Source organism: Falco naumanni, chromosome 6, assembly GCF_017639655.2.
Source record: "Falco naumanni isolate bFalNau1 chromosome 6, bFalNau1.pat, whole genome shotgun sequence".
Taxonomy (NCBI): Eukaryota; Metazoa; Chordata; class Aves; order Falconiformes; family Falconidae; genus Falco; species Falco naumanni.
Window position 1 is genome coordinate 44,526,437 of NC_054059.1, and position 26,463 is coordinate 44,552,899.

Below are 26,463 nucleotides of genomic sequence, written 5' to 3' on the forward strand. Positions count from 1 at the left end.
GGAAGCGGCTGAGAGATGGACTAAATGGGCAGTGCCCTGGGCAAGGGACTTTGAGTCAGAGGGGAGAAAGGATTTCCCTCTCCTTCCATACCCTGGGTGAACTGCTTCAGCATTGGTCTGGGCTTGGCTCCTTCAGGACTTTTTTCCCTCCAGAGGTGGCATGGTGGAGGAGAAGATGTTGGTGTGCCCAGCCCTGCTGACTGTGCTTTGCCATGTCTCCTTCTGTCATTTGGAGCCGTGGGTGGTAGCTTTTCCTTCATGCAGCAGCAGAGCAGCTTTCTCCTTTTCCACTTACCCCATTGTCACAGTATTAATGGTTGCAGAGCAGACATTGTGCTTGGACTTTAGGAGGTCCAGTAACACAGGATGAATAAGAATTGCATTGTAATGTCTCTGCAAAGTGGTTTTTCACAATACCTAAATTGGAACACAATTTAATATAAAGTGCTGCTAATAATTTTCCTCTTTGCAATTGCATGATGTAGACGGTGATTAATGAACCTGCTGCTTTGTCTGTTGCCATTACTGGCAGTGGGAGGAAGAGGAAGATAGTTGTTGTGACTTTGGGAATGCTGAGGTGGCTTTGCAAGAATTTAGTTCGAGATTTTTCATGAGGAAATGAACAAGGAGGAGGAACTGGGTTTAATATATGCAAGTCTGTAAAAGTTAAGTTTCTACTATAAAAGCATATTCTCAATTTGCTCAATAAAAAAAAGTAGTACATAGACACGTGTTGTGTGATTAGATGAAGAGGTATGAAGGGCTTTTATTTCTCACTGTCATTGAGAGACTTAACTGATTTAACTGTCCCCTTGGGAAGAAAAGATTAGAACACGCTTCACTGAAACACATTTGAACCCAGGAGTTCACAACAGAGATTTCCATTATGGAAAATAACTACTCTAAAAATAACAGGTGCAGTCCCCACCACGGTAGCTGTGGTGTGGGTCAGGTGTGGGCATGCTGGCTCTGCTTTGATCCTCTTGAGGTGAGGGCAACATTTTTCCTTGCTTAAGGTAATAGCAAACCTTTCTTGCCTACTGCCGTGTTTTGGAACACAAAGTTATAATGTACCATTTTTATTTGAACTAAGATTAGTATAATTAAATATTTACTGGTTTAAGTTTCAGTGATACCTGGATAAGCATTTTTGAGCTAGTTTTAGAGGCACATTTCCTATGAAGAGTTTGAAATTGAGAGTGGGGATTGTATAACCTATCTGGAAGACAGTTTTAGGCAGAAAAATTAAATGGATGAGCTTAAGAGAATAATACATCAATGATTTATAAATCATGCTTTCAGGCTTTTTTATGCAAAGTCATATGATAAATTGGAGAACTGGTTCCTAATAGCTGTGTCGTGATCTTAGTGCGATGTGGTTGGAGCATTATTGTAGGTCTGCTCTGCTACAAGCCCATTAGATTTTGCTGATTTGCCTTCCCTGTGGCCCTGCATGGACACAGGGATATGCTATTGGGATCAGTTCACACGATCAGGCCACCAGGTAGAAAAAAATGTGGTGGTTGTTGTGTGCATGGGTAAACACCCACACTGAAGCTTACAAGCGTAGTAATTTCATTGTCAGGAATATAAATATATCCTTTTCTGTTTCATTATTGTCGCTGTATGATATACAGTGCTTTTTGCTCTTTGGTAACAGCATGCTAAAGTTTTATATCACAGTGTTCTCCACCTTCAGTATTATTCTCTATGTGTGGGAGTGTGTGTGTAAAGGAGATTAGGTAATTATTTGGTTCAATAATAAAATACTTCAAAAGCTTTGTAGCAAGCATGATGAGAGTCAATAGATGGTAGTGAAAACAGTACCGTGCTTGTTACAATATTAAATTGAGAGTACATGAGCAGTCTTTTGACTGAGAGATGCTCCTAACCCTCTCACTTGCAACTGAAGATGTGTTGTGCGGTGCTGATGGGCATAATGGAAACAAAAGATGAAGAAAAGAACAAAAGATAAAGGGGTCTAATTTCTGCCTTGTTTACATAAAAGTTTCACGAGCCTAAGGCACAAAGTTTATTTATACTGGAACAGTGTGTGGCCTACAGGTTTTCAACAAGAAAGGAAAAAGTGACTTCTGTCATTCTTTCACAAGTTCAGATGAGTTGAGCCTCCTGGCCCTTTCAATGCCAGCACCAAGCTGACCCTGATTTTCAGAGCTTGTTTTCTGCTCGACCGTAACCCCAGTCTGATTCGATGGAGGAAAAAATGGATTTGAGAGCACTTATCATGAGAGCTCATTGCACCATGCCAGCACTGTTGAAAAGTTCTTTCAGGGAGCGTATATCTACAGGTGGACCTTGGGCAAAAACACGTGCTAGGGCTGATTGCATAGCATTACATTGCACTTCAGGAAAAAGGCATTTTAGGCTTCTAAAGTATTTTGCTTGCCTTGTGTCAGAGTATATACCTCTAGAAGAAATGCGTCATTGCTGTAGGATCTGTGGGTTTTATGCACTTAGAGCTGGGGAATGTTTGGATGTTGCTGTTCTGTCTATGTTTATTATCTCTGTTTATCTGTTACAGTTATGAAACACATTCATCCTCTTTGGATTTTGTGCTTGCAGTCATCCAGCAGTAGCTTCCCGCATATTCCAACTCAGCCGAAAGGGTTATTCACACCAGAAATTTCTAGCACAATTCTAGGCATAGAGTGCAAATTGAAGATACTTATTTGCTACTGATAAATTGAGGCTCATTTCTTTTCACCATCCCTGTTAGACACATTTCATATTGTTATCAATATCACTGCATAGACTTAAATGGAGCCTTCAGTTATACAGAGTATTTTTTTAATACTTGTGACTTTTGAAGCTTTCAGTGGTTGGCCAGCTTAATGCAGTAGTTCTGAAAGCTGACGAAAAATGCTTTGCATTTAAACTGAAACGTATAGTTTGTGAGAGTGAAAATAGGAAAAAAACAGTTTTATACATAAATGTGTTTGTATTCATACATAATATGCACTAGAACTTGCAGGTTGTGACTTCCACTCTGTTATTGGGCTTTTCCCACCTTAGAATTCATAAATAACCATTGTAAAACAGAAGAGTTGGGGGCAGACTGCATGTTGTATGTCAGTTGTGGTTTCTGTCTTCAAGTTTCCATCTTTGAGATTACTGTTATGTTTATGCTTCAAAAACCTGATGCTTCAGAGTGTGTTGTGGGAATGTGTCTCGTACAAAAGTTGGGGAGAACAGATTTCCACATGCAACATTTTATCAGAGGGCTAATAAAGGTACTGTATTTCAAAACCAAGAAAACTGGTAAGGTGAGGAAATTGCTAGTTGAGCAAGCAATCAAAAGCTCATAGTCAACTGTCACGTTGGGGAGACCATGAAATACAGCAGTTGAAGAGCGGGGATGCTAGTGCCTGTGGCACTAAGCCACGTTGGCCAGTTTCTGGTCTGTTCTTCATTGGATTTACGTGATGCTTCACGTTAGACTGAGGAGTAATTAGGCTCAAACCAGTTATTTGCTTTTTACTGTATCTCTGACATATAAATGTTTAGGGTTTTTTTTCAGCATAACAAACACAGTGGGTGGTCTCCACCACAGAAGGTGTTTGTATTCCTGCTTTCCCTAAGATCACTTGCAATTTGCCACTGATTTTGATGGAAGTAAGAACAGGCTGTGTGCCGGCTGCTTATATCCCTTGAAAAATGTTGGCAGCAGAGGTAGCTCCTGGTACCGTATTGGAGGTGCACAGGCACTGATGTCCCTGTGCAGCTGAAGCACTGGTGTGGCTGCAATAGCAGGCATCTTTCTTTTTCCCCACTGGATGTGTTTCCTTAGGTCTGTCTGTTTTAGTTTCACTGGAGAAAAGGCTAAGTAAAGGCAGATTTCCTGCTAGCAGGGTATGTTTTGACTCTTCATACATGGCAGATTCTTTGGACATTTTTCTCTGTGTTTGTACATGGCATGCTTCTCTAAAGTTTCTCTGAGGTTGCGTTTTCCTTTTAGAGAAAAATGGCAAATTCCTGGTGTCTCTTATTATCCACATTTCTCTGTCAGTGTTCCAGCTTGTATGTGGAAGTTCCCACCTTGCTTGCTGTGCACTGTACAAATAAAAATGGAAAGATGCATATTTTTTGTTATATTCTATTTTGTCATTGTGTCCTCTGCATTGTTTGGAGAGGTTTGGGGGAAAGGTCTGTTTTTATTTCTTGTTACATCAGTGGAGACTGCTCAGTTGTAGGTAGTGCAAGATGGTTGTCAGTCCTTAAAAATGCTGTTTTCCTCTTCAGTTACCTTTATTCTGAACATTTTGCAATGAGGCACGAAATGGAGTCTAATCCTGTGTCATCCCTCTCCACTGTGATGCTGTGTTCTGTTGTGTACTTAATTGGGGAGGTATTGGGACATGTCTGCTCAGGGAGGTGTGCTGTTTCTTGCTCAACCCAGATCCAGCAATGTATTGTTTAGATTTTGTGTCTGGGAGTGAGTATATACGTGCAGATGGATGAGCTTTGTAAAATCTAAGCTTTGCATGATAGCTATCAGAACTCAGGAAGTTAATACAGAACATAAGGTCAAGGACTTAATCAAAATTCTGGCATGACATGAAGAATAGTTCCACATATGGTGTGTGTTCATACATAAATGAGAAGGGAAGGGGATGCTTCTGCATGTCCTTGTTACACGCCTAGTCATGATGAGTCTCATTGGGTTTGGTCAGTGTGGAGGTTGAGTTCCTAATTACCAGAACTGAAAGAAAAGAGAGAGGTTGGATGTTCTCAATGTTGCTTTTTCTCTCTGATGAAACAGTACTTTCTTCAAGTAATCTTTGCCAAATTACTTGTGGTTTTTAATCTTCCTCTCAAATGTACTTAGAATACAAAAGATTGTACAAATTTTCATTTTTCATCTGCCAAGCCTAATTGCAACTACTGCGAAATGCTTACAGATAGTTATTTATTTTGTAAACTGCCACAAAAAAGAGAGGGGAGTGGAATAAAAAGGTATGTTAGCTCCTTTCTGTCCCTTCTGCCTTTCCTAGGTAGATCAGTGGCTGTGTGGGTTTGAACAGTTTAAAAAAAAACAAAACAAAAAAAAAAAAAAACAAGCAATGAGGTTTATGAGACTCATGCCTCTCTTAGGAAAATAGCTCTCATATAAAGAGGAAACGGAGGATGGCCAGGGATGGAGGTGCAGTGACTCAGTATCCAGAACTGTATTTCTGTGGCTAGAAAAGTGAAAAGAGAGTCCCAGCTGAGAAGGGTAACTTGCAGCTGCTAGAAAGAGGGATTTAGGAGGATCATGTGAAAGGAAGAATGACTGCCTTCATGGCAGGAAACGGCTGGATCACGCACCGGGACCTTGGCAGGGGAAGGTCAGCACGCAGGCTGGCTTCAGAGAGGCCCAGAGGAGGTGAGGTGGCTGAACGTGTGTGGACGGGCAGGGAGCACATGGGAAGTAAATAATGGATATTTAAGCCTGGTTCAGAAATGACAGGACTCAGTTCAGGCACTGAGTAGGGATGTCAGAGAGCAAAGTAAGCCTTCATGTCTAGTCGGTTGCACCTTGTTTTGTTTTTGCTTAAAGACAAGTGCAGACTATAGGTGGGTAACTATTGATGTGCGTGCATATGAGTCACATCGAATTATACCATTCAGGTATTGCCAGCAGATGCTTCAGATGGGTAATTTGTAGTAGAGGGATGGTTAGCTGAAACAAGCTGAGGATGACAGCGTGATTTACTGTTTTGCTAGAGACAGTCTGATGCCCTGACTCCCTGTTCACGTGTAGCTCATTCTGAACCAACCTTCACATTTTGGGTTATACCTCTCAAGCTTTGAAGAGATCACCACATGTATGTGTTACACACAGTTAACCATTTTGTTGAGAGTTACACAGCAAAATCTTTGTTTCCCTTTAAGTCCTGATTCTTTATGCATGAGGCGGCTTATTTACTATACATCCTTTGATTTGAAACTGATAATGGTGCATACTGCGAAAAGTGGTGTAACATCTTCCTTTTGCTCAGAGAGCTCCCTGCTGTTTTTGTGGTGCTTCAGATGCATCCTGGTAAACGGGTTGTCCTGCCACTCTTGCTGGGTTCATGGTTTGGTGTAGTCAGAGACTGTAGTCTCTTCTTTCATCTCAAAAGCAGAATCTGTGAGGAAACTCCTTCCATCTGAGTCTTTCTTCTCACGTTACAGTCACTTTTACAACTAGGTGAGGTGTTTTTCTTTGGCATGACAACTCTCCTGACAAATGGTTAGTTAGCAAGATGCTCTCCTTTTGATGTTCGTGTTGCGATGTTCGTACGCTCAAGTGAGAACTTGGCTTACTCTCCAAGTCTACAGCTTATTTATGTTTGTTGTCTTTCAACCTGTGGTTCAGGGCTTTGGGTTGGTCAGAACCAGCTACTGGGTTTTGTAGAGACACACAATTTTTTGTGAGCCTTACTGACACTGGAGTTCTGCCAGCTTCTGCTTTTTATGATCTCTTTAGCTGCATGGGGCTCTTCAAATTGTTTCATGCTTCAGTTTGAGTTGCATCTCTGTGATGTGCAACACTTGACTTGAAACATTCAGTTTCCAGTAAAAGCAACATAGAATCGTAGAATACCTCAAGTTAGAAGGGATCCATAAGAATGATAGAGTCCAACTCTGTGCTCCTTGCAGGACTACCTAAAACCGAACTGTATGACTGAGAGTGTTGTCCAGATGCTCCTTGAACTCTGACAGGTGTGGTGCTGTCACCACTTTTCTGGGGAGCCTAGTCCAGTGACTGACCACCCTCTCAGTGAAGAACCTTTTCCTAATGTCCTATCTGAACTTCCGGTGATGCAGCTTCATTCCATCTCCTTGTCTCTGTTACCAGTGGGCAGAGCCGCTAGGCTGACTGCAGCCATGGGCTTAAGCACTTCCTTGAAGCAAGCACATAGCATCCTGCTTATCGGGGAGCTCCTGTAAGTAATAAAGTGCATGTTGCCCCTTCGGAGTAATGTGTACTTGAAACACCTGGGAGATACGGCAACCGCACAGTATTCAAGCCCACACTCTGTAGGATTTGCTCTGTAGGTGAGCAGAAATATTTCTCTTTTATTTGGCTAAGAGGCCTGTTTAGTCTAATTAGCAAGTGCTTTGGCAGTGATGGAGCAGTATGAGTGCACAGGAACGCAAAAGGCCCATCTTCGCTGTACACAGATAAAGGGAAATGAACAAATAAAATAAGAGATCCCAGAGCAGAAAGGATTATAAGCTGGCAAGAGATAGAGTTCTTATTGCTAGGTTGATAACCCTAATTGATATAAACATGAAGCCCTGTGCAATCTGTGGTAGTTAAAAGATACGCATCTAAATAATATTTAAATAGATTCTTGCATTTTTAAGACCCACTGGAGTGTAATTGTATTCAACTTAATTAAATGAACTGAAACCCCCTGATAACTGTGCATCACTGCTCTTAAGTAAAACACTCTCTAAAGAGACTGCAAGATGCTTAGTTAGGGCAATAAAAAAGCAGAGCCCAGCACCACGAAGTTTTGCATGAGCAGCTTTATATTTAGTTCATAGTTATGCTACCTACAGTGGTTGAGTGTGTTAACAGTGTCATACCTCTGCTAGAGTCAAAAGATGAGGCTTCACTGAAGGGCCTCAGGGCAGAGTCAGTCCTTCTGGTTTTATGTTATTCGTATGAATGCAGGGTGTCTATTTCAGCCAGCTTATTAATGCCACCAAAGGGTGGGAACTCCTCTGTGCCTGTGCCGGCAGTGGGCACCCGGTCCCCACGGAAGTGAGGGTTTGCAGGGGGAGCACAGGCAGGCGGGATGGGGGGGCATCTGTGAGGGGGGACCAAGGGTGCAGCTTGCTTACAGCAGCTACAGGAAACCATTTCTTCTGCTGCTAAGATTACATGGGAAAACATGGATTGCTGCCATGCTCAATTACGGTTGTTTCCTTTCCCGGTAAAAGATGGCCCGTCAGGAAGCGGTAGGAGTGAAGGCGAGGTTAGTCTCTGGGTGTGCAGAAGTGTTGGGTGTATCCTCCAGGCTGCAAGCTGCTGAATTTCTAGCAGGAAAAAATAGAAAAATAGCACTTTGAGAAAGCAGTTTAAATGTCAGCATTCTGGTTTTCCACAGCTGACGGCTGGGCTGCCCTCCGCACTTGCAGCGGTGAATCAAGGGCTACTTCTCTGAGGCACACAGTACCCTGTACCACCGGGCGCAGCAACTAGGGTAACCGATTTCCATGTCTACTCCAGAGCGTAGTGAAAAAAACAAGAGGAGAGACCCTATTCTGCCTTGACATGCAGAACAGTATTTTTTCACGCTTTGTAAAACTGGATTTTGGGGTGAAGGCAGATACTCTTTAAGGTTCTCTTTCCCCCTTTCCAAAACCTGCACATAGACAGCAGGAGGGTGCCTGTCTTTTGGAAGTAATCCTCTTAAATGGCACATGAAGGAATAAGTAGTTGTGCTTACTGTCACACTCAACTTCATAATAGCATAGTAGCATTTCTAAGCATTGAGATGCTCATCTCTGAGCTTGATGCTGCATGAATAAAGGTGCAGTGCTGCCCCGTAGCTCTTGCTGTGAAAGTGCAGATGAGGTGATAGGCTCGTCCAGCCAGAAGAAACCTGGGGTGACTGCATCCCTGCTGGGCTTTCCCAGGTGCTGGCTTCCCTGCAGAGCGGGAGAAGGCTGGGCTCTCTCCTCTGCTTTTCAGTAATTGTAGCTGGGGGGAAGATCTGGTGCAGGATTTGGCTGCCAAGGCATTGAGAAATTAGGGAAGACGTAGAGGGCTGTCCTCCTGTATTGGTGCATCCCCGAAACCAGCACTGCTGGGTTTCAGTGAGCCAGGGAAGCTGCGGTCCTTAGGGCGGGCCAGGCAGGAGACCTGTTCAGCATCTCGGGCCTGGCTCTTGAAAAGGGTGGGAGGAAAACCCCCCTCAAAACCTAGTGAATTACAAATAAAGGGGTGGGGAGTGTACAATGATACACAGAAGAAACAAGGGAAAGGGTTAGGGGGAATAGAGAAGAAGGAAGTGGGGTTTTTTGAGTAAACTTTCCTTTTTCTGGGCAAGGTATGTTTTGCTTGTGCCAAACTGTCCCAGTGAAAAGCATAGCAAAATTTAAGATAAAGATGGTTAAGTCTCTCTTTACTGCTGTGATGCTTGGAGGAATATGAGTAGAGAGGAACAAAGGTCAGAGTAGGCACTTGTCACTGTCCCTGGGGTCTTATACAGCACCTAGCACAAGGCAGAATGAAATACCATTTTTTTCACAAAGAAATTAGAGCTTGTAAGAGCTTCTTAGCGTCAGGGAAAAAAGGAAAAATAAACATTTCATAGGCTAAACCAAAATTACTGTGTTTTATTTGGAGAAAATATTTAAGGACCACCAAATTGGATAAAGAACTATTTTACTAAACAAGCAATTGTTTTCCCTTGGGTGCCATGGTGACATTTTATTTAATATTATCTATATGTCCCTTATGCATATACCTGTTGGGAAATTCTGTATAATGTCTTAGGCAAGAATTAACTGGAGTAGTAAATACGTAGGGTATAGAGTGCTATAAAGATTGCACTGCCATGTGTTGATGCAATAGAGATTCACAAATCCAAAGTTCAGTGCTTTCCTCGCTGTTTTATGATGTTGATAAGATGCTTCATTTAAAGGGTAAAAGGATTAGGTTGGAATAAAATCCCATGTAGAAGCAGAATATTAGTGTACCAGTAGATGGTATTAATATTCTGAATTTGTTCATATATGGAGGTTGACTTACAGGCAGAGTTGCAAAACCAGTAGAAAAATAATTCCTATTCCTAAAATAAAATCTGCCTTTGAATATTTCTCAGCATACTCCTAGGAGTGTGTTCATAGTGAAATCCTTATTTTCAGTAGTTTCTGATATTATCGCTCCAGTTGAAAGTGAAATCAAAGTTTGAGGCAGTGGAATCATTGTTAGATAAGTCTCAGTGTCTTGTGGTTCATTTACTTGATTAGTGCATTTTATTGTTTTATTGTGTTTCACCAGTATGTCCATCTGTAAGGGAATGCTCCTTAGTGATTACTGGTATAAAATAGAAATCTTTTTTTTTATTATTGACAAAAAGAATGCTTTTTGTAATAAAACTTGGACATAAACATGACCAAAGTTTGCTTTCTCTGAATCTGCCATGCAAATTTAACACCTTGGAAAATACTGTAAACCAGACTTGCTGAGCATACACAATTGTCCTAAGATACTGTTGTCTTTTCAGTTTATGTCCTTAATACCCAAATTGTTGTTTGGGCTTTTTTTTTTTTCTTTACACGTTTTCTGTTTGTTTGTTTCAGGTTATGATTTTAATAATTTACTTATACCCCAGTTATGTAGACCCAAATGTCACAGAAGATTTGTTTTTGTCATACTGTGTTACTACTAAAGTTTTACTACTAATATAAAGAAAAGATACAAATTTAATGAGATCTCCTTCACTATTGCAGTTGATAAGGCCAGCGGACTGAGGTAAAGATTTACTTCATCATATACTTAAGATGTCTGGCTTTTGCCTATCTATTTCATTAGACTCTTGTCTTTAGCATGTGTTATGGGGTGGGTTCATGTTTAACTTCCCAGTTCTGAAAAAGGAAATTAATCTTTGTCTCCTTAGTGGTGCTTTAATCACATAGATGTTCATTTCTTAATTCTCGCCATTCTTCTGTTTACCATTTGTTTCTGCTCCAAGTGTCAGGATAGAAGCCCACTGCAGCTGGTATGCATGAAAAGACTCTATTTCCACTCAATTTGAGAAAAAGTCTCGGGAAATACTGCAAAAAGAGGATGCAGCAAGAGTGAAGGAAATCTCGTGAGAGGTGATATCAGGTGCAGCTGTCAATGGCTTAAGGAGGAGTTAACTTACTCTGCTTTGCAATCTGGCAATGTGATAACCTGTGCCTGACTGCTGACCAGCGTGGTGGGTTGTGGTGCCCTGGCAGGTATCAAAGCAGAGGTCTGAGTTACATTTTGATCACCTTGGGGAAAGGAGGATAGAAGATAATATACTGTTATTAGGGAAGCTGGACATTAAGTGTGCTTTGAACTAACTTTTCCTGAATAACATTTGCATGTAATCTTGTCTGTCAAGATAATGAACATGTGAAAGAGCTGGTTCTACTTGTGATAAACACCTACTTTTTAAGTATGATGGAATGTCCATTTGCATAGATACAACTTTTTTGTTAGCATGCTTATACATATATGCACACATACATATTTTCAGTTTTACATAGAGGACTTCCTTGGCTGCATGCCAGAGAGAAAAATCCCAGTAGCGTGCTTTCAAATTGCTTTTAATTTACAAAGAGAAAAACGTACATCAGAATGCTTTTCCTGAGATGGTTTGTTATACTTTCTTGACAAAGACTTCAGGGCTTTGCAGTGAAAAGTGAGGGCAAAAAGATTATGGTGCTGATGGTGAAGGGAACACTAATTGCAGAATTTTGAAAAGGGGGTTAGTTTTGATGTAAAGGTAGGGCAAGGTTTCATGTATGTTAGGAAAAGCTTACATAGCTTTGTATTTTAATGTAAAATTTCTGAGTCTAGAGTGACTGTGGTCTGAACTCAGTGGGCTGTATCAGTTATTTCAAATAACTGCTGCAGAAGCTGTTATATCAAATGGTACCATTGTGCATTCTGCTTATTGTACAGAATCTAGAACTGTTTTAACCACGCTGCAGAGAGCTTGACACAGTTTTATTAGATCTATTTTTGTAACTCTGTCTACAAAGCCGCATAGCTTAAAGACTCAATCCTCAGATGCCATAAAAATTAATGGAAAGTCTTCTATTGAATCGGTCTGATCTGTATGTTCTCTTTGTTCTCACAGTGTCCAGCTAGAGAGAGGTCAAGGGAACCATGACAACCCTTCAGCATCCTCTAAAATAGCTGTTCCTAATATAAAAATGTCATGACTTCTACACCGAGTATTTTATGCCTTCCCCTGAATATCAAGGCAAGTGCTGGACTGCCTGGCCTTGTGCTTCTGTCTCATTCACATTTCTGACCCCGCTGACTGTCAAGACAGACTTTGAACCTGTCACTTCATGGATAGTGGAAATGTCAGTTCTGCTGAATGGAAGATTGTTCTTTCCAAGCCCTAGGAAGAGAAGGGAGGGTTTCTCTAGCAGCTTGTTGGGTTCATTCTTAATGGCAACCATTTTGGAGCTAAGCCAGAAGGCAAAACGTCAGCCTTATCGGCAGAAATACATTGCTAGCAAAGGACAGGTGAGAGGGTCAGAAATGTGTAACGGATCCAATTATCATGAAACTCTGCAGGTTTTCCTACAGATGCCTGTCCTCATCGTGTGAGTCTGTATTACTCTAGCAAACTGAGATGCAAGCCCTAGCTAGAGAGGCGCATGCAGGTTTAACTCTGTCTTGAAAAAGTTTTGGAGTCTGATTTAAATCTGCCTCCTTAGAAAGAACTGTGGACGAACACGAAATACAGTGCCTATCTTAGATTAATTGCCTGTCGCCTGAGTTCATATATTAGTATATTTTGCAGCACAGGGAGGTACACTGCCAGTCCAAGGTTGCCTAGGGTGCAAGTTTCTTGAGGTTCTACGAGCCTGCATTAGGACTTGCATCTTAGTCAAAGTTGTCCCATGAAAATTTGAGCATCCCTTGCTTTCTAGGTAAGCTAGTTCTGGTTAACTTCAGACATCTTGTAGGATGTTTAAACAGCGTGTTTATTAGACACAAACATCTTTCCCTTCAGCAGATGTTCCCATTTCACCACTTTTTTGGTCCCTCCTCCCTCTTATTCCTCTCCCCTCCCCAAACAAGTCTGTTTGCTCTGGCCCAGGTTCTGGCTTTCATTTATGTACTTCTTACAGCTATCCAAACCAAAGGTATTATTGAAATGCAGGGTCGTGTTCCACAGATTTTTGGTAGGCGTCCCTGTTAAGATCCAGCTGCCAGAAATAAGCTGCTAATGTTTACAGTGACTCTCCACACAGTAGTCCTGTGTTTCAGGGATGGAAATGTATTTTTCTCATCTTGGGCTGCAAAGGTCAAACCCATGTCTTTGCCAGGGCATGACTGCAAAGTGTTGTGGAAGAGTATCTTCTCTTTGGCTATGCCCTTTCCACATATATTTATACTTTAATAGGAAAAAATCAGATTATTTTTTTTCCTCCTGGTTTTTGCACGTGCCATGACCATAGCTGGGGTGTTTTTGAGTTATGAACTTGTATAGTTCTGTTGTGTGCTGTAATCTGCATTGCCATGTGCAGATGGAGGCCCATCTGTCTTGCTGACCAAACAGGCTTGTAGCATGCACATCTTTTTTACATTCTTGAGATTCATGCAGTTACATAAATTCCACCCAGTGGCTTGGAGAGGGAACACGCGTATCTGATAATCAAGACCTCTTTTCTGACATTCCTAACATCTGCTGGAATAGGAGGAGGATATGCTGGCATGTGCAGCTTTGTAATACATTTTTTGGAAACTGAGATAGAAAATTACAAACTCAAATACTTGTATTTCTGGTAGATTTTTCTAAAACTTTTATTCTGCATGGAAATTTATGCTGAAAGTATGTATGCTGTGCCAGCGCCTAGTATTGAGGTTTGTATGCGGGTTCATGAGATGTGTATGTTATGTAGCAAAGTCCATTATTCCTCCTTAGGTAATAGTGTTTTTATTTTATTACTATTAGTAAACTATGAATGTATTTTCACTTAATTTTATTGCCAGCAGAGCTGTCTGACAAAACAACTTTTTCCTTTACACTTTCAGATGATACAAAGGATTCTGCCAACGCGTTAAACTAACTGATGTGCAGTGACCGATAAATCCTAACCTTATAATAAGTGTCAAATCGTTCCAACTTTTCTTTGTAGTCACTCCATTAACAGGAATCCCAATGGATTCCTTTGGGTTTCACATGCATATCAGAACTAATTCTCTGGGAATTCCAGGGCAATTAATCATTTACCCTGTGTTTTATGATGCCAAAAAATGTTGCATGCATACATTATAAGATGGAAATTTAGGAACATACTTGACAACTGAAAATAGAAATCTGAGATAACTTCTGTATTCATTACAATATTTCATTAAATCTTCATTTTATGTTTAACCCTTTAAAACTAGTGGGTTCTTTATTTTCCTGGCTATCAGACTATTTTATGGAAAATCTCAGGCAGTAGTGAAATCTTTGGAGAAACATGTTGTAACTTTTAATGAATAAATTAAAGCGTTTCAGGAATGGTATTTCTGCTCAGTATTTGTGTTGCTTACAAATTTTTTCCAGCACAGAAGATCTGTGGGATTATATAGCTGGAACATTGCAGTTTGTGTGGCAATAAACGCAACTGGTGCAAAGCAGTCTTCATGGTAGGGCTTTGCTTGACTTAAATTTGTAACAAAATGAGAAAGAGGTTTATTATGAGTTTATTATTTCATTTTAAAAATATTGCTGACCTAAAGCAGTTAAGAGCACTGAATTACAGATATATCAATAAGAATAAATTTGAAAGCTATGTCTTTTTTTTTTTTTTTTTTTGTACTCACATAAGCTGTTTCAAATATGGGACACGGTGGCACATAACCAAAGGCTTATTATAAGTTGCATTGGCTTATTATTTTTGGTATCAAATAACTGTATGGTTTTCCCTACCTGTTAAATTAAAATGGCAGTTCACGTTTGTTTGGAACCTGTTGTACTAGTATTGGAATCAAACCCACGGTGCAAACCCGTGGTGTAGGGCTATTAATAAAGAATATGATGAATGAACAAACTGATGGGTCTAGACTGTTATTTCTATTACCTTAAAAATCCCATAGGTTTTGGTTTGCATATGAAAGCAAGAAGGTAAAAGAAACTTACGAAAACTGACATTGGCTCTTACTCTTTATGTATCAGAGTGAAATCTTTTCAAAGTATTATTAGTTATGAATGCTTCTATTGTTCTATTTAATAATGCTAGGGATTTTAAAAAAAACATTTTGAACAATTCCTTTGACTGTCTTTTAAGGCATTGAATGACTTCTCAAGTTGGAGCTGGTGTTTTGCATATGAATATTTTAAAAATACTCAACTTGAAAACAAAGTAGAAATACAAAGCACGCTGGTGGTGATTTTCTGTGAGACAGTTTAGAACTGTTTGGAGAAGCTGGAGGGGTCAATTTAATGAACAGACAAAATGCCATAATTCAAAAGTCATCTTCTAGTTAGTTGTACTTGTGGTTTGATGAGGTCTAAAGTAGGTCCACTCGGCCATTATAAGTGCAGTAGAAGATGAAGCATCTCCGCCTTTTTTTTTTTTCTTTTTGTTTTGCCATGTTCTTAGTGTACTTGAAGAATAAAGGAGGAGTATGGAGAGAACTAAGTAGGGATAAAATTTGAGGTAATAAAAGATATATAGTCCTTTGTTAAGTTAGGTTGTTATTTCCTTACATGTAACGTGAGTGGATGCTGTGGGGTGTGAAGTGCTTGCTGTCTTTAGCTTGGGTTGGTTTGTGTATATTTCTATAAGAGCAATGCTTTCTGGATACCCGCATACATAAACTCATAAAAGAATCCCTTTGCCACAGAGAGAAATGATTCAACTGGCATCTTCCATGACAACTTACTGGCAAGCTGAGATGTAAATGCAAATGTTTGTATTTTTGTTGCCATTTGTCAAAGCTAGAGTCTTCAAACCCCCAAAGCTGCCCACACCTAGCTAGAAGGTTGCATACTGCTTTTGTGGAGTGGCTAACTCGTAAAGCTAGCCACCCTCGGCCTGTAACCCAGCAAAAGTGTACGGCAGGGTTGCAATGAGTATCAGTTTCAGTTTTCAGTTCTCATCTCAAGTATCTTGTAGTTTCTCTGATCCTCCATCTTTTTTTTTTTTTTTTGGACATTTAAGCTTACTTTCGTGCAGGACTAGTCTTCCCCGGAGGGCTGGTATGAGGTGTATTTGGAGCATGGCCCCTAACGTGAATGCCAAGCGCCGACATCGGTCGCTCCTCAGGCAGGCAGGCAGGCTGGTGCCTGCAGCTCGGCCTGGCTGGCCACGGCGGCGACGGCGGACGGGGTCGCTTGTGAACAGGCCTTTCTCTGCAGCCACGTGCTCGCCGGTGGTGGGGCCACCCGTGGTCTGTGGGCTGTAATTGGGGTGCTGCAACCAAGCTGATTTTGCTCAAGGGGCGGTCAACAGCCTTCAGCCTTGTAGAGACCACCTTTTGAAAAAGCAGAGTGAACTGCATGCCAACTTAAGTGGAAAATGGGTGCGTGTTCGGCTTTGTTTGGTCCATTGTGCGGTGCCATCGCTATCCTGAGAGCAGTCTGTGACCGTGGACCTGAGGAGGTGTCGGTGTGTGGAGGAGTGCTGGAGCGTGCTGCAACCCCCACCTCAGCTCCACCTGGCTCTCAGCTAAGCTGAAGTTCATATGATGTGTTTGGATTTGGAGTATATCACTCGGTTTCAGTCGTGACTTTACCTTCACAAGTTATACCCATTTCCAAGCAGGTTTAATGTATGAAATATAACGGTTTCTGATATTGAGAGAGGAAATGGACTGATGAAGTAAATATGCAGATTTCATATTGTTCTAATAAAATGATGATTTCCTATCTTGCCCTTCTTATCATTATTGTTTCCAGCTTCTGTATTCTAAACTGGCAAAGCTTATCAAGGCATAAACAGACTCCAGCTGGGGAAGATACTCCAAAGTGGAAATTTTTGTAACCCTTTGAGAGGGATGTTTGTTATGACGGAGAGGCCGGGATTCAGATGTCATGTCAGCTCTTTGGAAATCATACAGGTTTTCTTATTGTCTGCAAAAGCAAGCAAGTGAAGGTTAGGTTTTGGGGTGTTCTTTTCTGTTTGGCGTTCTTTTTTCTTCCCAGCACTGCAGCACTAGCTATCCCTACTGAGTGCACAAACCTTGTGAAAGCAGCTTGTTGTGTGCATGGGATGAGCAAGCATGCCCTCAGACACCAGAGGAGTATCCAGTTGCACGGGCAGATGTGTGGACCTTGTGGCACAGTGTCAAAGTTTCTTCCCCAGCTTGTTGGGAAGTGATGGATGGCAAGGAGGTGGCTGGAGGAATGTGTATGCTTGCTGCCTGCTGAGCTGGTAGTGCTGCTGCTCCAGTAGAAAGGCAGGGTAGCACTGTTGTGCTCTCAAAGATGCCGCTGTTTTGTCCTCGTAAACTATACACTTGCTTAGCAGTGTGGAAAGTCATTTGTCCAAAGCTGTGGAAAGTCTGAGCTTCAGAGAAGTGTATTTGCACTAAGGAACCTGGCCTTCTAACATTTGAAACATCTCCTGTTTGAGATCTTTGACAGGTTGAGAGATAGGAAATACAGTAAAAAATACGTAGGTATGTATAAAGAAGTGTGTGTGTATAGATATATATTTAGTGTAGTGGATTTGCTTCTGCTGCTCCAACAAGTGACATGTAAGCCATTTTCCACCCATAGCATATACAGTAGTTTTAAGAAACTGCGAACTGTTCTGAAGTTTGGGAACATGAGCTCTACAATACTTCCTGGGGAATTTGAGGTACCTGTTGTGCACGTAGAATTGCACTTTTAAAAAGTAGACAGTGTGTTTCACAGTCTGAGGTTTAATAGGCTTTCATTTTGATTTAAACTGGGATATTTTTCCAATTCTCTGGAAGTGATACTTCATAGAACAGATCTGCTTCTTCAGCATAGTGAAGAACCTGAGAGCCAGGACCAAATACTTATTTCCAAATGGCAACAGCTTCAGTAAGGTGTGGTTTTTAATTAAAAGATTTCCTTCTAGCTCATATGCTAAAACTTCACATTGCAATTTATGTATATTATTAGCATAATTATTGTAAAATGATTTCTCAATTGCTTAGTTTTTTCTTGATATTCACGATACGATTTTATTTGTATTATGTCTGTTAACAGCAACAAGGAAATAACACTCTGCAGTGTATTCTTGTTTTCTCTCAGAATATGCACAAAGTGTACATTGTTACCTTTTAAGGAATGTATACAATAACATCTATGTCCTTTCATAAATTAGACTAAGAAACAAAATGACTCCATCCAATCTTTTGGACCTATTTTAATATAGGTCAAAAAACCCGTGTGCACCTAATACGAAAAATTTAGTAATTCACCTTGCCCACCCCCTCGCCCAGCCCCCTATGGCATACATATCTGAAGCTTAGAAGGATATCTCATGCCACTTAACATCCAGCCTGGTTTTGGTTTGAGTTCTTTTCCCTTATTTATCTATAATTTAAAAAGTATAAATTTTGACTGTAATTAACAGATGATTACAATTACATTCCTGGCTGTAGATAGCTATTTTATTAACAGGATAGCAATCCTGCCTAGCAAAGCAGACATTTGGGACTGAGCAAGCCATGTTTCTGCCTCCAGTATGTCTTGCAAGACCAACTGGCAGAATGTCTTTGTGGGTGGCATAAACTCGCCTGTTAAAGTCATTTGGCTGGAATTGTTTGCAGTCTGGCTGATTGTGCTTATAAGCAAGAAGTTTAATGTTTTAAATTGCTGTTAGTCATTGTCAAGGAAAGCAGGGCTACTCCCAAGTAAATAAGGTTAGTGAAACGTACATAATGACTGGTTATTGGATGAGTGGGCAGCTGCTTGGGAGAACCAGATGGAATATGAATACATGTGGGTGGGAGGGAACTGAAGCAGATAGTGCTTGGGGATATATTGTTCCACTGCTGTGCGTTGCTGTCCCTACCTTCTCTCTCTGTAGGAATTAGCAGGGTCCCACCTGTTTCTGATGAGCTACTGTGGTACTGCAGTTCCCAGCTGTTCTTGGGTGTTACCCGTGCTTGGGGCTAGGGGTTGAGAGGGTGGCCCAAGAGCTGTGCATTGGATACGCTGCAGGAAAGTGGTCGCCCTCAGAGTTGTGGTGTTAGCTTTAAATTGTAATTTTAAATGCGACTAACCTCTTCTTCCTTTGTCTTCACCATAGGATGGGTCACTGGGAAATATTGATGACCTGGCACAGCAGTATGCAGACTACTATAACACCTGCTTCACGGATGTGTGTGAGAGGATGGAAGAGCTGCGCAAGCGGAGGGTTTCCCAAGACCTTGATATGGTATGTAGACAAAATATGACTTTATTAACAAATAACTGCCATTCGTGCCCCAGATGAAGAATCAGTATTTCAGCTTTAAGAGTCCTACCCAGGGAAATAACTATATGTGATTGTGTTCACGCACACAAACATTTCAGCCAACTCAATTAAACACTTGGAAATTGGCAGGGTTAATTTTTTTTCTAGGTATTTGTTATGATTCATTAAGCCTTGGAGTCTGCATTTCTTAATTCTTTAATTAGAGTACTTTTTGCTTGTGCACATTTGCTTGCAAACCTCAACTCTTGGAGGCAAGATAGTATCTGATGAAAGCATTGTTTTCTTGCTCCGAGGTGCTCCCAGCATGAGCACAATGGGACTGTGTGTTGGTTTTCAGTTGCACTGTACAAACTGTTAAAGTATGCTTCTTAGAAGTTGAAGGTGCAAATACAGGTTCCAGGCCCCTGCATGTAGGTAATCTTCAGTTTCAGAACCTTTTTCCATTATTACACATTACAGAACCTGTAGCAGGAGACATTGAGTCCTTCAGGCTGGAAGGGACCTCAGGAGGTCTCTAATCCAACCTTTGGCTCAAAGCAGTGTCAACACTGAATTCAAACCAGCTTGCTCTGGGCTTTATCTGATCAGATTTGAAGACCTCCAAGGATGGAGGCTTTGCAGCCTCTCTGAGCAACCTGTCGTACTGCTTCACTGTCTACTTAGTGAACCTTTTTCCTGATACTGTATGCGATACCCCCCCTGGCAATTTATACTTGTCTGTCATTCTCAAGCCATGCACCACTGTGAAGAACCAAGCTTCATCTTTATCATAACCTTGCCATAGGTACCAGCAGGCTGCCAGTAGCTCTTCTTGAAGTCTTTTCTCCAAGCTGAATCTCCCATCTCTTCTTGCAGAACCTTGGTGGCCCTCCCCTGGCCTTACTCAAGTTTATCAATGCCTACCTAGCACACAGGTCTGCAGGGCCAGAGGTGGTGGTGCAAGAATGGCCTGACAGGGACCAGGGAAAGGGGAAGAATTGTTTTCTTCATTCTCCTGGCTACACTGCTTTTGACAGGGTGTGGGATGCTGCTGGCTTGTGCTAAACCTACCGTCCCTCAGGCCTTTTCTTCAAAGCAGGCTGGCCCAGGTGGTCAGTCCCCAGCCTCTGCCTCATACACGGGCTTGCTCCTCCTCAGGAGCAGGACTTTGCATTCGTCTGGGTTGAATTTCATGAAGTTCTGCCAGGCCACTCTGAATGGCATCCCTGCCCTCAAGTATATCGTCCATTACCTCGATGAGGGTGCCCTTTATTTCCTGCTCAGGTATCTAACAGGATAGGTCCCTGCACTGCTCTGCTTGTAACTGGTCTCCAAGTATGGCACATAAAACACTACTCTTAAATGCCAGCTAGCCAGCTTTTCACCCATACAGTTGCATAGGATTCCCTGGGGAGGCCCACTTTAGCTGAGACTAATCTGCATGCAAGTCATCACCATACCTCATTTTTGTCGGATTTAAGGACCCTCTTAGGAGGCCTGTGACAAAAACATCATGAGTTTTCACTTGTTGGGCAGTTTCCTTACTGTCCTGTAACATTAGTAAGTGTTTGTCACTACTTAAGGTATGTATTCTGATTGCTGTGCTTTTTTCGTTGTAAACTTCTTTGTTAGTTTTCATAACATTTCATAAAGATCATCAGTGACAGAGGAAAAAAATCTTCTAGGTCTGCTTTGTTAGGTCTTCAGTGTTAAGTTTGTGTTTCCCAGAAGTGTTGTATCTTCTTACATACAGACTTCAAGTCTTGTCTCACAGAAAGCAGATTACTGAAGGAATTATTTTTTTTCTGTCACTTACAGTTTTGCTGTGGTGGTAACTTTTGTGTAATACATACAGAAACTCAAAACCAAAGTGTGGCTAATGCCTCTATTGTGCCTCAGCACAGCACTGTGGCAGAGCCAGCGTGGGATCAGATCACAGTTCTGCAGTTCCTCTGCAAGATCAAATCCTTTAAGACAAATTTCGGAGCTGAAGTTGTGTAATTGTGTCTTCTACCTTTGCTTCCCCAGATCCTAGCGCTGATTAGCAACAGGGAGTGGTTTGCATCCTTTCTCTAGCAGCTGTGCTTGATGATGTGGATTACTTAAGGCTACTTACTTTCTTGGGATTCCAATATAGCAACTGAGAGGCTTCCAGAATTTGTACAGACTACAAACTTCAGTTACACAATGAGTGGCTGCAGGATCAAGACAGAGAGAGTCATCTCCTTTGCCTCGCTGATGTTTGCTAGTTCCTTTATTTTTAAAATGGAAAAAAAAAAAAAAAGTCAAATATATTTTGCAGAGCCGTTGCTGCCAAGAAGTTCAAAGTGTTAAACAAAAGATTTTTTTGCAGGAAATCTCTCTGTAGAGAGACCCTTGAGGCTTCTGTGCAGAGAAGCTGATGGCACAGAATCGTGGTTCTCATGAAAACCTTCACACTCGGCGTGCCTCATTCTGGGTAGCTGTTGGCAGCAATGAAACCCCCTTTCCTGGTGCTCTTGGAAGGCAGCTCCTGTGCTGGGTAATGAAGTGTGCCTTATGATGGGAGAGGACTCCCTTCCATTAGGACAGATGGGCCTAATTTGGCTGCCTTCACTTCTGAAGCTGCAGAAGCCAGGCTGGGGAAAGCCATGTGAGCTTAATTAACTCACATCAAAGGTGCAGAGCTTCACGCTGGTTTAAATAGATGGGAGCTAACCCAAGACAGACCAGCGAGTGATTCACTAGCTCATTCTGCTTGAGAGAAAGTCAGAGAAAGTGGCTGTGTGAAAAGACATCCTGGAGATTCCTCTTCAATGGTTGTCATACTGAGTTTGCTTGCTCTAATAGTCCAGTGATAACTTCTTCAACTTTCAGGTCAGAGAAGAATATTACAATTGAACATTAAATTAGTGCTCAATTTTTGCTACATCCGTCGCCACTATAATACGGTTTCTGGACATCAGATAGCCATTCTTCTCATAATGTATGAGACTATAGGTATTAGCTCAGTTTCACAACAGCATCCAAACGGTGCTGACTGCAGCTGAGACTTGCTCTCATCAGTAAGTAGGCAGGTTTGACCTGGGTGCATGGGGAGTGAGGAATGGCCATGTTGACTAGAATGCATTTTTCAATGTGATATAGTGTGCCTGTTTGTAATCTGCTGTAGAAACATGAGTTGGTTTAAACAGCAGAGCTGCCAAAGTGACTGCAAAAGTATTAATGTGAAAGAACAGAAGAGTGACTCTGTTGTGATGTTTTCCCTCTCTTTAAAGCTTGAGGAAAGGTAGTACATTGGCAGAGGTTTTGGAGTAGTAAATGAGGAATAATGCTGGGGGAAATGCCAGCTTCATAGCATATCTTAGATGTGCTATGATGGCAAAATACGTGCACCAGATAACAAATATATGCAGCCTCCAAATTATTATGCATTGATATTATTGGGCTGTTAGTCTAGCCTGGCTTTATTCTGTTATATATGGTCCGCTATCCAGGGGTTAGGAGGGACGGTGCTGTCTATATACCCTCTCTTCCCATCCCTGGGGTTGTGCCAGAGCTGGAGGTGGGAAGTACTTATGCTCTTCCCCACCCTGATGGTCTTCTCCCTGTCTTCAGCAAAGTCCTAGAATGGAGCAGAGCTAATACGCGTGTAGTGCTAGTGCAAATTTCCAGAGCTTTGCTGGAGTGAAAGTTACTGGATTATGAGAAGGAGGTAGCATAGGATAAACTCAACTCCTGCACTGAGATCAGCTGTAAATGAGGAATAAGGGGATGGGGAGAGATTCTCTGTTGACAGCTATTTCAAAGCTACAGATCCCATGTGCAGAAAAAAATTCATAAAGCAGAAAGTATTGGCATACATCTTCAGATTTTATAGTCATGAAAGATTAGGCAATCGGCAGCTGTAATGTAGCTGGGAGACTGCAGTTTGATTTTTTTGGCTGGCAGTTCTGATGTCTTCCTCTGAAATGCAGTATGAGTGATAAATAGCACATCATAGAATTGTGGAAGGCTAAACTTAGGTTTGGAGCCACTTTTACTGAATGCTCAAAGAGAAAGAACAGGTCACCACAGGGGTCAAAGTATCCTCTAAAAGCTGCGCAGAGAGGCTGCATCAGGATGAACAGTGTAATAACAAAGAAGTGCCTGAGCTGGCAGAAATTTGCCAGGAACATGTACTTAGTGCCAGCTTGCCCAGATTGCCCTTTGTAGCATGTCCACTGGAAGACAGAAATATGAACTGTTTATTGCTGCTTCTGTACACTTTGAAATGATTTGAAGTTGTTTGGGAGCAAGTGTTGATATCTTGATTGTATATTGTACTTTCTAATCAACTCTCCAACCTTTCCTATCAGACCATGGTCATTTCAGTCTAGATATCCTGCTCTGGAGTTGAATTTTTAAAAAACCACAGTGAAATTGTTTGGGAGAGCAGCATATCTTGTAACAAAACAGTAGCTGCAGATGGAGCCGAACACAGAGTATTTTTCCAAGTGGTAGTGCTATTAAGGATTGTTAGTTGTCCCTAACCACGATAACCGCTTTTTGCGTTTGGAATTTTGCCTCTGTTTTTGTAATGGAGAATATGCTTGGGTTTGGACATTAATGTTTGTGAACAGCATGGGAGTTGCCCACATTTCCTAGCATTTGGCCTATTCCTGTGCAACATGTGGTTTTTTGACTGAGGAAAAGCAGAGGCTGGAGTAGATATAGTGGATTTTCAGGCCCATAATGGGTATATCACTGGTAATATTGAGCTGGACATCTGCTCAAATGCAGTTACAGCCAGAAAAGTGACTCTGTGAGGACAGCACTTTGCTAGTGCTTGTATGATAATCCTTGTCTCTAAATTGGAGAGACGTGGGTTTGATGGGTGGACCACTCAGTGGATAAGGACTTGGCTGGATGGACACACTCAAAGATTTGCAGTCAATGGCTCAATGTCCAAGTGGCGACCAGTGACGAGTGGCGTTCCTCAGGGATCAGTATTGGGACTGGTGCTGTTTAATGTCTTTGGCGGTGACATGGACAGTGGGATTGAGCGCACCCTCAGCGAGTTTGCTGATGACACCAAGCTGTGTGGTGCAGTCAACATGTTGAAGGTAAACCATGCCATCCAGAGGGACCTTGATGGGCTTGAGAGGTGGACTTATGCTAACCTCATGAAGTTCAACAAAGCCAAGAGCAAGGTCCTGCAGCTGGGTCAGGGCAGTCCTCAGCACCAATAACAGGCTGGGCAGAGAATGGATTTAGAGCAGCCCTGAGGAGAAGGACTTGGGGGTGTTGGTTGATGACAAACTCAACATGACCCAGCAGTATGCACTTGCAGCCCACAAAGCCAATCATATCCTGGGCTGCGTCAAAAGAAGTATGGCCAGCAGGGCGAGGGAGACAGTTCTGCCCCTCTGCTCCATTGTTGTGAGACCCCACCTGCAGCACTGCGTACAGCTCTGGGGCCCCCAGCATAAAAGTGATATGGACCTGGGTTGGAGTGGGTCCAGAGGAGGGCCACAAAGATGATCAGAGGGCTACAACACCTATGCTGTGAAGACAGGCTGAGAGAGGTGGTGGTGTTCAGCCTGGAGAAGAGAAGGCTCCAGGGAGACCTTATATCTATGTCCCAGTACCCAAAGGGGGCCTACAAGAAAGCTGGGGAGGGACTTTTTATAAGAGCATGGAGTGATAGGGCAAGGGGCAATGGATTTAAACTGAAAGAAGGTAGATTTAGACTAGATATTGGGGAAAAATTCTTTACTGTGAGGGTGGTGAGGCACTGGAACAGGCTGCCCAGAGCAGCTGTGGATGCCCCATCCCTGGAAGTGTTTGAGGCCAGGCTGGATGGGGCTTTGAGCAACCTGGTCTAGTGGGAGGTGTCCCTGCCCATGGCAGGGGGTTGGAACTAGATGATCTTTAAGGTCCTTTCCAACCCAAACCATTCTTTGATTCTGTGATCGCTTCCTTTGTGTCTTCAGGATCATATCTGCCTCACTTACTGACAAAACCAGGTTTGCCTTGTCTGTCAGCCAGACAGGATGGCATTGATAGAGCTGTGAAAGAGCAAACTGCATTCTGTTGTCTCCTCCGTCACTGACAGCAGCCAACTAGCTGCTGCTGCTGCCAAGGTCTGTATTGTAGCTGATGATCTTGAAGTCAAAGAACAGCTTCAGGTTTTTTGATGGACACCGACAGCTAAGGTTGTGGGACCAAGAAGTTGCACAAATCTTTTACTTGTGAATTACATCAAGTTTAAGATGCATGCCACTGGAAAGCTGTAAGGCACACAAGTATACCTTTTTTTTCCATCCATTTAATTCATTTCAATATGAAAGGGGAAGTGTTCAGAATCTATCTATATACGTTGTGATAAAGTACAGTGCGTGTATTTGACAAACTGACTTGCCTAATCGCATGTGTTTTTACAGTACTTGCACATGTAAAGTCAGAAAATAAAAATGATTGTAAAATGAACATGAGTTTCTTGCCTTGCTGCCCAACATGTATGTAGTCCTCATCAGCCTTGGCTGTGCACGGTTTTGAAAGATGCTCAGCAGTCAGTTGCTTGATTACAAATGGAGTTGGCCATCTAGATAATGTCATCACATGTAAATGGTATGTGTCCGGCAAGGCCTAGTGGAAGGAAAGTGGCAAGAGTAGAGTAATTAGTAATTTGAGTGATGAGTAATTAGACTTTAACCTTTTAGAGATGTATTTGGCTCATACGGTACTGGTGGTTGGCAATATCATAAGACTACTTGAGAAACCAGCCAACCTTCAGTGAATGAGACAAAACCACCCAGAACTATTGCAGTCAGTGAATGATGTGTATTTAAGAAATCACCTTGGGAGCTGGCCACTGAAGCTGGAGTTAGGATGCTGAACATGTTTGTGGAGTCTGCCTGTGCCTGCTCTATAGATGGCTTTAGCCGCGTCCACTATTCTTTGCATTTTCCATTAAAATCTCAGGATCCTAAAATAGAGTGCTTATTCCCTGCCATGGAATGATCAGCTCTGCTTTGCAAGTGCAATAGTGGCTGCTTTTACCTTTGTCCTGAAAGGACACCTCTATCTTGCTGGAACAGGATCCCACTGTTTTGTTTTGTCTTTGTGGCTGCAAGAGGCCCTCCAAAGTATAAACAACATCTGAGTTGGATTAAAAAGGTATCTACAGCACAAAAAAAATAGCTGGAGAACACACAGATAAGACTTCCTAAATTCTGGAGAGTTTCCAGGCCTTATCAGGCAGACACACAAAAGAAAAAGTAGCGGTAAAAGGCATGGACTTTCAAGCGTGGTTGGTTTTGGTGGTTTTTTTTTCCCCTCTAGCATAGCTTGAAATAGAGAGGGTTTTGCCTAAATATGGGGTGCATAAAGTAGATCTACACACAAAATATAAAATAG

At 41.9% G+C, this 26,463-nt stretch overlaps 1 protein-coding gene across 7 annotated transcripts in view; it reads left to right on the forward strand.

Moving 5' to 3' along the window:
- The window catches only part of SASH1 (SAM and SH3 domain containing 1), a 566,328-nt gene that overhangs the window by 444,664 nt on the left and 95,201 nt on the right, over window positions 1–26,463 (forward strand). For all 7 annotated transcript variants that reach the window (XM_040597947.1, XM_040597949.1, XM_040597950.1 and 4 more), the window contains one exon: window positions 18,937–19,065. In XM_040597947.1, the coding sequence (XP_040453881.1) occupies window positions 18,937–19,065 (129 nt within the window). The remainder of the gene's footprint in view (window positions 1–18,936; window positions 19,066–26,463) is intronic.